The sequence below is a fragment of the Ips typographus genome, linkage group LG4 (assembly GCF_016097725.1).
Source record: "Ips typographus isolate SLU linkage group LG4, UJ_Ityp_2.0, whole genome shotgun sequence".
Classification (NCBI taxonomy): domain Eukaryota; kingdom Metazoa; phylum Arthropoda; class Insecta; order Coleoptera; family Curculionidae; genus Ips; species Ips typographus.
Genome location: NC_138425.1, coordinates 11,558,504 through 11,568,868, shown reverse-complemented (window position 1 = coordinate 11,568,868; position 10,365 = coordinate 11,558,504). Strand labels below are relative to the sequence as shown.

Here is a 10,365-nt window from a genome sequence, read left to right as displayed (position 1 = left end):
AATTACAAAATCAGGTTGTTTTATTGGAAAAATCACTAAAAATAGGCAATTTTTCTTGTACACTAAAATAGCCTCCCTAAGGAATGTAAGCTTTCAAATTATCTCACTAACATTATCTTTTTGCTCTCTTAAAATAGTATCTAAAACTTTATATACATTATCAGGCAAGTGATCCAACAACATTCTCGGCATAACTTTCAGTTCCATAAAGTCTTCGGCAGGCGCCCAGCGCATTTCATAACCTGGACCGCCATTTCCACTTTTCCTGCAATAATCCAAATAGTAAATCAGGCATTTACACGTAAAAAATCTTTGTACTTGTCTGTTTTGGTTTTTTTTCTGCTGACTATGTGCAGTATCCTCCCGGCTGTGTACAGCCTGATTTTGGAAAACCTTCGTACACTCAAGTCTCTGGAAAACAAAGCTGCTTCCTGTAATGTCAAGCAGAGGTTACGATTCACAATTATACGAGAGTGCTTTTTTTTAATACCGTTGTACCAGCCACCGTCTGGATAGCTCTGGATGTCAATAGAGGTGATCGAGTGGGTTCTGGAAAAGTTTCGTCTTTCCAGGTGGCCTCTAGGTCACGTGGTGGCACTCCAAAAAGGGTGTAACCCAGACCATTCAGTAAAATTCGATACTACAATTCAGCATAATAAAATGATTTAAGCTGATTTAGGAGTAGTTACCTTAGGTAGTCTACTGGCGTGTAGGGTCTGGATAATTCCAGTTCTCAAATTTTCAATACTTTCTACACCAAGTCTCATGACAAAATCGTCACCAACACCAACAGTGAAAACGAAACTTTCTGAGACTCTTGCTGCTTCTCTACTCAATAATCCAGCTAAAAAATTTCAGTTAGTTATCAGTTATGTAAGTGAGTATATGACTGGCTAACCTGGAGTGGCAAAAGCGTAAACTTTCACATCAGGAAACCTGGGTCTTATCTTAAATCCTAACAGGCAAGCTACGCCGGCACCTAAACTATGTCCAGTGAGGATCAGTCCGTAATCTGGATACATTGCCAGAGCTTTTTCAAGAATACCAACCTAGTAAAATAATAAACCTACAGCAACCAAACCAAAAAATCATAATCAGCTTACTTCTTTAAGTTTTTTAGCAATGTACTCGGCTCCTGCTATCATCCCTTTGTGGGCCATAGTCTCAGGTGGCAAGCCATCAGCCTCAAACTTATCCGAAGTCGCAGTTAAGTCGGTGAAAATGTCTCTAAGGGAAATAGAGCCTCTTATGGCCACTACAATGTTGGAGGTTTTGTGGTCCACAATAACGCAGAACGGTAACTAGAAGTTTAAAACCAGATTTTTTTATTTTGATATAGTGTGATATAATATCCAGTTTATTTATTTTATTTTTTTATTTTCCTTCTACTGTAAGTTCTTTCTCCGTAATTCGACCGTGAAATTATCTATGTGCTTTACAATACCACTATCGACTGTTGTTTTCCTTTTGTTAATAATAATAATTACGCTGTTATGATATAACTGCTCGTAAACTAACCGTTTTGTATAGTTGCATTTTAATTTCACCGACCTGATTTATTGTTTGCAGATTGATTGATTTCTGTTTAACACGTTCATTATTATTATCACATAAGATTTACTTTTAGTACAATACTAATTAAAAAAAAAGTTTAATACACTGTTCTCTGTTTAAAAACACTCTGTAGAATTACATAATAAATGCATTTATTATACACAGTTTTTCTTCAAGAGCATGCGAATTTCTAATAGTAATACATAATGTGCGCTTAAACTGTAATAATAATTAATTTCAATATGCTATAGTAACCGTTCAACACTGAGTTTCCTGTTTACATTTGCTAATTACACCTTACGTTCTCATACTTCATATGCATTTTATTGATTTATAACCGCTTTGTGGCGGCCTTAATTAACGTAGAATTTATTAAATCCAAATACTATAGTTTACACACGTTTCTTCTTTTTTTTGAATAAATATATAGTCATTGTAGATCAAATATTTCAATTAACAGTGCTTACGTAACTCTCTAGAAGAGGCAATTTATCTTGATTATTCCCAGAAACTTTTAGCAACCGTATTGACGTTAAATATTTATTTAACCACCTTTTTAATTAGAGTCTTAATTAACGTTATTACCACTGTTAGAGTACTTACTTTAATGTTAGATTAGGTGACATTAAATTGTACGTCTTTAAATTAACTTTGATTAATGTGCACACGCACCTTGACTGGATTTTCCTGCTCACTTACTTAGAAATGTTTTTTTATGTTTAATTAGTGTTGTAGTTATTTATTAGATGAATATAACTAACAAGATTGTCACCATAAAAATACCACTTCAGTATACATTTTACTCTAGCTGCGAAAAATTCAAATCTTTTTAGTAATTTCTCATTAAAGGTTTACAGATTAAAATCATCATTTTTTTGTTGCCATTTTAAGGTAATATTTTTTAATTTTTCTCAGAAACAGACATATTTTATTCTTATTCTTTTAATTGGCATTTTAATTGACTTTACTATAAACGACCACGACAACCTCATGTCAAGTTAGGTGAGACATTTTTTAATTATTACTTTGATTAATCTACATACTAGAGTATCCAGTTTAGTTCCTTGGAAAAAAAATACAGACGTTTCCTATTAGTTGTACTAAATGTTTTATTTTATTATTAAATAACTGTGAATAGTTTGAAAAAAAACTTACCTCAAAAACGTGATTTCTAAACGAAGCGAATAATATATCCTCCTCATTAAGTTTGGATATGTGCTTAACACCAGCCAAGTGGCAAGAACAGCAATTATCATCCACTACCATAGTATACTGGGGGTTTCCAAAACATGAGCAACATGTCACGTTGTTTAGTATACGAAACAATCCAGTACCGCAATGCAGGTACATTACAAAAGGCCAACCGTAAGCCGCCATGGATAGTCGGAGAAAATGTCTAGCATTTTCCAGATTCATCCATCGTGGCGCGATGGAAAACACTTTATTCACGTCTGAAAACTCGTTAATGGTAAAGATAACGGTAAAGGAAAATATCTGCTTTAGCTTACCAGTTGAATATTTCGGTTCATCGTCCGCCAACATGTAAATTCTGCGCATTTCTCGAGTTTCCCGTTTCTGTTTGACACGAAGAAGAACACATCCAGCCAAAACATCCGATGGTACCAAATCTGTGCTTCGAAACAACGCACTTAATAGAGCAGCTACCTGCAAAACAAAAAATCCGCTCTTTGATTGTACATATTAGTATGTATCAGCAAATCCAGACCTGCTGGAAAGCTTCATGACCATGCTCATCCGACCGCACCCAACAAAACGCCCATCTGAATCTTCTTTTCCATATGCTGGTACCTTTTCGATGTCGCAACGATTCACCAGCGCTGGGCGTTTCTTGCACTTCGTGGTACCGCTTTGAACCCAACGGATCGAACACCATTACCAGACCGAAAACAGCCAGACCAAATAGAACCCAATTAAAAATCACCAAAGCTGCAAATTGTAGCGTTTTTTATACACGGTGTTCCAAATGCAAATCTTTAAATGGTGCACCTTCTATAACAGTTCTAGAAAAGTGTCCTTCATAGGGACATACCACTGTATCCCTGCAAAAAGCCCACATAGTACCAAACACATTCAAAATGACTTCTGGTATAATAAGGAACAGTTTGAGCAATAATATGGGAGCAACCAGTTTTCGAGCTTCCACGTTGGTTATCGAGCCTCTGGCACTTTGATTAACCAATGCCACTAGGACTATAATGACAGCTGATAAAAGGGCCATCATCCCTGTAGTACAAACGTAGCAACTAAAGTACAATTCGTACGAAATAATTTGCTTGGTTTACCTATGATATAAATCCGCACAAAATCTCCACCTTTGGAACATTTCCACGTGTCGTCGTAATACTTTATGTGGACGCAAATTAAAAGCCCCAACCTACGAATATATTAGATTAGTTTGGTGAAACTAGGAAGTATTACTAGAGGCTAAAATGGTCGTTAATGTTAGGTCAGAAGGTAAAACAAAGTTTGTATGATATTGACTTCCTAGAACTGAGGAGGGTCACAGATACTTATCAAGAGTCGTGTTTCATGTAGATACGATCAAACACGTCTAGAGTGATTTAAAAACGTGAGTTTTAACCAACTTACCATAGTGATCTGAGACCAATTTCAAAAAGTCCGGGAAAAACAAGATCATCAGATGCGGCTAACCATTTCCTGCCAAATAGGCGAAGAGCAGGCATGCCGCTTTACGAAAACCTGTAAAAAGAACACAAAATTCATACAGTGGCTAGGGATACAGAACCGACAAGAACCACGGTACCTATAAAGACTCAACACGCACTTTATATGAAATGTTTCTTCGCGAAATTCGTTTTTTTTTCTTTTTTGGTACCTAACCAGTTCCATTGACGTCAAAGGAACAGGGATTCCCGAGCAAAAGGCCCATGTGGTCGTAATCAGCACTTTTTTTTAACTTGTTGGCTTTATTTTATTGCTTTCGAGTACATTTTTACGTAAAGAGAGTGCAAACAGTTGTTTACGCTATCTTAGAAAGTTTTCTGATATGTGATTCCTGCAATTTTGAAAAACATTCACAGTTACCAGTAAAACCTTCAATGTGCTAATGAACTATAAATATTAGTCAAAAATATGTCCTGTTGGGTTTTTTTCATTAAGTTTTAATTTTATGCAATGCATGAGTCATTTGGTATTATTTGATTTTTGAGTCATCATGCACTGGTAATTTACATATAACAGGTGAACACTAAAATCTTAGTTCACCAGGACAACATTACAAATAAAATACGAACGAACGTTCACGAACCGATAGTTTTGATTAGTATCATTAACCTGTACTTTGTCCATGCTACGTAATAATATACCGGATCTAAAAAGGTTTTGCAGTAAATTGCACGTTTAGCAAAGTATGCTAGAGTGACTTTTGTCTATGTTCAAACTACTGTAAAAATAACTTGACAGGAAAATTATATATAAAGTTAACTTACAGACTGGACAAATTACAAGTTACTTTTACACGACTCACTTCTGGACTAATTATAGCATTATTAGTATTTTCTGTTAATTAGGAATTGGTGTCTGAAACGTTACACAATTAACCAAATAACAAGAATTTAAGTCGTTGATTGCAAGATTTATTTTTGACTAAATCCTAAAGAGATTTTTGACATTTAAAACAGTTCAGAGTGTGCTTTTTACCATGAAATAATTTAGTACAGAAAATTGCTTTAAAAACTACAAGGATTTTGGTTGTTTAGCTTTTTTACTTTATTTCACTGTGTAAGTCTATAGTTTACTTAGAATGGAATATGAAAAAATAGAATGAATAAAAAACGAGCAGAATTAAAATTATTGAAAACCAATAAACTGTCTTTATTTAATAATTTTATTTTACTCATTCAACTAATTGAAGACAGCTAAATGAGCTGTCCGGTATGTATATTTTAAATATGCTTATAAATTCTATTAAAATATAACAAGAATAAATACAGAGTCGGACAAAAAGCAATTCTTCCTCACAAACAAGTGTTTTGAATTTTGTACACATTGCCTTGCATAAAGACTAAAAAAAACATAAGCCTGCCCTGTACGTAGGTATGGTAATTTCGTAATGGTCAACTTAGAAACGTTGATCAATAAAACCCAATTATCACAGGGTAATTGGCGTTGGTAACTAGAAACAATTAAAAATTGCGAAGTCAGGTTACTTATTTGCTTCTGCATCGCATACATATACGAATACTAGTCGACAGATTTGCAAATTCGTAGAGGAAATTAGATTCAAAATAGTTGAAAAAAGATCATAAATATATTTTGTAGGGGAACCAGTTGAAAATTTCAGAAACAAAAAATTCTTACCTAACCTAACCTAGGATATCTTAATCTGACTGAGGTTAAGCCAAGTTGTTATGTTAATTATATAAGATTTACATACGAGAGGAAATTCTATCTAAAATATTCAATTTCATTAAATTCATTTCATATTTAATTCTCAATTAAAGATTTAATAATGAAGAAAAAGTCATCTGAACTTCAAAACTAAAAATAATTACAACTTTACGTTTTACTACTGTTTCCCTAATTTCATTAAACACGTGGCAAACCTAAATTTTTTTATGTTAGCAACAATTGTACTTTGATTTACTTGATGCGTCAATATTCTATAAAAGTAATCAAGTGAACGTCAGAAGTTCTAGTTAAACACAGTACCTAAAATGAAAATGCAAAAAAAATGATTAATCAATTAATGTAATTGCAAAATAATGATCACTGATCCTACGTTTGCTTGCATTTAATGAAAAATATGTCTTTAATCGGTTAGTTCGTGTCAATAAACTTAAATAACGTGCAGTTTTTAAGCACGATTAATCATTAAAGTAATGTAAAGTCAATGTTTTTAAGGAAAAACTTCCACCTAGTTTATGGCAGTAAATCATATTTTAGAGTAAAATTTAGAGTAATATAGTTTATGGCAAAAGATTCTGGACAGGCAGTGAAAGTCATTACGTGACTTTCAAATGTCGTGTGTGTTTTTTGTGTTTAACTAACCTTGGAACGGGTATTAATGGTATATTATGCATTTAAAATAATTTGCATATTAACTAAAAACTATACTCCAAGAATGTTTGATTGGCATTGATGCTTGAAATCTAAGAGAGGTTAAGTTGCATAATATGTTTATGGATTTGATCTAATGTATGTCAACCGAATTATAATTTTATTCTCATTAATTTATGTTATTTTCTTTTAAGCCTACTTTGTCCTTGACTAGTCGAAAATTAAAATTTATATTTTTCCACGTTAATTAATGTTGTCACTACCAAAAAAAATTGGAAGTATTAGTACTGATTCAAATAATTAATTCGGTTATTAAATTTATTTATCAAACAGGAAATTTTAATTTTTCTACATTTATGAGAATATTTTCATCAATAGAAGCCTGCCAAAGGGAATTTACCATACTAAATAATTAATCTACGGTGTTTTTGTATGTATGTTTAAATTTTAATCAAACATAAAACAATGACATTTTTAAACCAAATTAATTAAATGTAATAATGTAAAATAATAAATTTAGACTCTTTAACAAGCCACAATACAATGTTGTACTACATTTCCCGGATTTTCTATTTATTTTTATTATCACAACTTTTTAGTAGCACGAGTAAGACGAAAATTAAATTTGACAGCCTTTTGTGATAAATTATATTTAATTTCAATGCACGACTTATGCAATTATTGCGACAATTTTTTGTGAATCTTACTGAAAAAATTGTTTACCACAAAATTGATATGTGCAACCAGTGTCAGGATAGTTTCAAAATTCTAAACAAAATGTGTGTTATTTTGATTGTCCTTGTAAGAAAGTTTTAAAACAGGTTTCTTCCTTTTTATTATAAAAATTATTCTTGTGTGTAGAAATCAAAACATTGTTGAAACTTTGCGTTGTTTGTTCGGTTCTTGGGCTCTTGAAAGTTTTACTCGCAAACTTAGAAATATTGAAAAGTTAGTTGAATGTACATGAATTTTGTCAGAAGACCTCACAGTTAAATTAAATAGTTGATATTCAATTTAAAGTCTCTCTGTTCTAATGTTTGAGAGAAAAGTGACTACTTAGCGTGTGGCAGCAATAATCAACTGCTAGTTGCTAGATCTTCAAACAAAGTAGACAAGACAAACATCGTAATATAAATATAGAATATACAGGTGTGAAGAACAATGCTAAAGATTTGCGTTTTAGTTTATGAACCTGACTGATTTTGAAGTCAAACAGGAAGCAATTTTTAAGGCATTAATAAAACAATGTCCATGTGTTTTTGTATTCTACAACAACAATAGCAAAGCTATGTAGGTCAAATCAAATTCACCTACAGAGAGATTTTACAAAGCCTGCTAATTTTTACTTTCTCTTAAGACTCGTCTGCTCCATTTACACACATGCTCAACCACCGTGGTCTGAGTGGTGTTTAGCGTTTATTTCCAATGAATCACACGGGTTTTATGTAACAACAAAAACAAGAACGGTAAGCGCGATTTCTACAATCTAAAATCTGGCGATCGAGGAGAGAGAGACTGCGTACGAAGGAGTATTGCAACATTCGTTCCAAATTTTCTCTTCTCGCTTATTCCCTGAACTAATTCATTCAAAGTGAGTTGTACTAACTAACGTTGTAATAGTTACCTGGTAAACCAAGAGGCAGCACCAAAATTTTTAACAGAATCAACTTAACTGACAGTCATGATGATTATCCATTTTTTCTAAATCAATTTCCATGTCAACAAATCCGAAACATTGACCGATATGACACGGAAAATTACCAAAACTAAAACCGTTACCTAGACAGGTGTATTATACGCGATGGTAACGGTCAAGCTTTCGCGCGATCGAAGAGCTTTGAAGCACTAGGTGGAACCTGGTGGAACGACAAACCACGGTGTCGCTGCTTCACGTCCATTCTCCCTCTTCAACCTAAGTTTTTTTATTTAATTTGTCCGGATTCCCAAATATTCTCAGATTATTAGACGTGAGCTTTATTGAATAGGAACTAGATAATAAACTATAGTTTTCCGTTAATGGAATTCGGTCGGATTGATTACTAACTAATGATTTTTTTTGTTTGATTTTAAGGAGGAATTGGTTGCACTCTCATGCACGTACCAGTGTATTTCTAAGCAGTGGCGCACCCAAGATCCACTACTGACACCTTTTCTGTTTCTGACCTAGCTGAACTTAATAATCAACTGGATTATACGGAATAATTTCAGTTTATTGGTTTTTAATCAATCATAATTGACGATAAGTGGCATGAGATCCAGGAGTACATTAAAGATAGTTTACTGTCTGGATTGAGTGATCTTCCAGTTCATAGTTAACTAGCCTGTTTAAAACTGACTTTTATGACTGAAACAACATTTACTGGAATTTTTGACAATTATCAAAAGCAAAACAAGTACTCTACTGCTTCAATTACATGCTGTTGGCTAATACTTTCTCCATCACATTTAGCATGACATGATGCGTGTGATAATCTGTTATTAGCGCTTCTAAGAATTATTTTAGCGGGCTCTTTGTTACATCATAGTTTCTGTAAACTGGTTACTTTTTGAAACACTATTTCAATTTAATCTTTATGGAATTTTTTTATTGTCACAATTTGTTTTCCATCAGAAATTAACAATTTATTCCACTCAATAGCTACCACTTAGGTATCTGATTAATGAACAAGCAACATTGTGGCAATTAAATAGTAGTTAACAAAGTATAGTGGCAAAATACAAATTTTGGCCTAAAACGAACATTTTCCAGTCTAACTGAAATGAGTCAGTTGTTTTCAGCTTTTATTGACGTTAACTAATTAAGCTGAAATTTACCATTTAAGAGGTAGACAGAGAAATTTAAAAATAATCAGTCAGCCGTATAAATAAGTTCCACTAATTAAATTGCAGCTATTTAATGAAATACATTCAACTTGGAATGTTATTGTTTTCACAATCAAAATTTGTTTTCCAGTACCAACAACCCCCCAAGAAAAATGACTATTTTTAAGTGCATTTGTTTTTTCTTTTGGTGCAAGATGCAATAATTGCACTGTTACTAAATCATACAGAGTAACTTAAGTGTCATTAGCATTCCTTAAAGTTACACACGTAATTTGCTAAAATAATTCCTGTTTTACTGAACCATAAAAGTGAGTTTTGACGCACAACAAGGTGCAAATATATTGCAAATAATTGCTGTTTTTGCATCAGTAAAGTCGTAAAAACAGTTTTAATTTTTGTTACAAGTTTTCTGAAAAATATAAGGATTGTAGGATATAAAATAAACTCCTGATTTGATGGTGCATGAATCTTACTTTAGTAACTATTAGTGATAATTTCTTATTATTACAATATAGAGAATGGGATGAATTTTTAGTTTTTGGGACAATAATTTTTAATGAATCGATTTGAACTTTTAGGTTGGTGCTTGGAAATTTAACAATTTGACCAAAAGTCATGCAAATTCCCTCACTTTATTCAATATCCCAAAAACTGTGTCAATCACAACATGAACTGTTCCTTTGAGTTTGGGAAAACTTTTTAATTCCACAAGCATAAGTCATTTACTTCCTTTATTATTATCAATTTCCTTTCTTCTTACTAAGGAAAACTCCGACAGACTTATCGAAATTTATTCCTCTCACACTGCAACGGAAAAAAAAAATCATATCCGACTTCGGCAAGTTTCCATCCACCACGTTCCGTAAATTTCCGTGACCTTTTGCCGTTTCGAAAACGTACAAGAATCGAGGGCTATGACTAATGTGATTGGTGCCGACCGGTTTTGTT

The 10,365-nt window shown here is 33.0% G+C and overlaps 1 protein-coding gene across 1 annotated transcript; it reads right to left on the bottom strand.

Annotated features, from left to right (window-relative positions):
* Window positions 1-2: 2 nt before the first annotated feature.
* Window positions 3-8,447, bottom strand: LOC145727553 (diacylglycerol lipase-beta-like). The gene is made up of 13 exons (XM_081977177.1): window positions 8,219-8,447; window positions 4,165-4,275; window positions 3,858-3,949; window positions 3,562-3,798; window positions 3,281-3,501; window positions 3,063-3,219; window positions 2,710-3,005; window positions 1,104-1,301; window positions 899-1,049; window positions 690-844; window positions 491-640; window positions 319-431; window positions 3-265 (listed from the first exon to the last, which is right to left on the bottom strand). Exons 2-13 carry the CDS (start codon window positions 4,257-4,259, stop codon window positions 94-96), a joined length of 2,037 nt encoding a protein of 678 aa, XP_081833303.1. The 5' UTR covers window positions 4,260-4,275; window positions 8,219-8,447; the 3' UTR covers window positions 3-93.
* Window positions 8,448-10,365: the final 1,918 nt, after the last annotated feature.

Bases quoted from the DNA above. Each gene is read 5' to 3' on its own strand.
- LOC145727553 (XM_081977177.1), bottom strand. From the start codon at position 4,259: ATGCCTGCTCTTCGCCTATTTGGCAGGAAATGGTTAGCCGCATCTGAT. The intron at 1,050-1,103 runs GTAAGCTGATTA...TTATTTTACTAG, and splicing joins TTGCTAAAAAACTTAAAGAA to GTTGGTATTCTTGAAAAAGC. The intron at 266-318 runs GTACAAAGATTT...GGATTATTGCAG, and splicing joins AAAAAAACCAAAACAGACAA to GAAAAGTGGAAATGGCGGTC.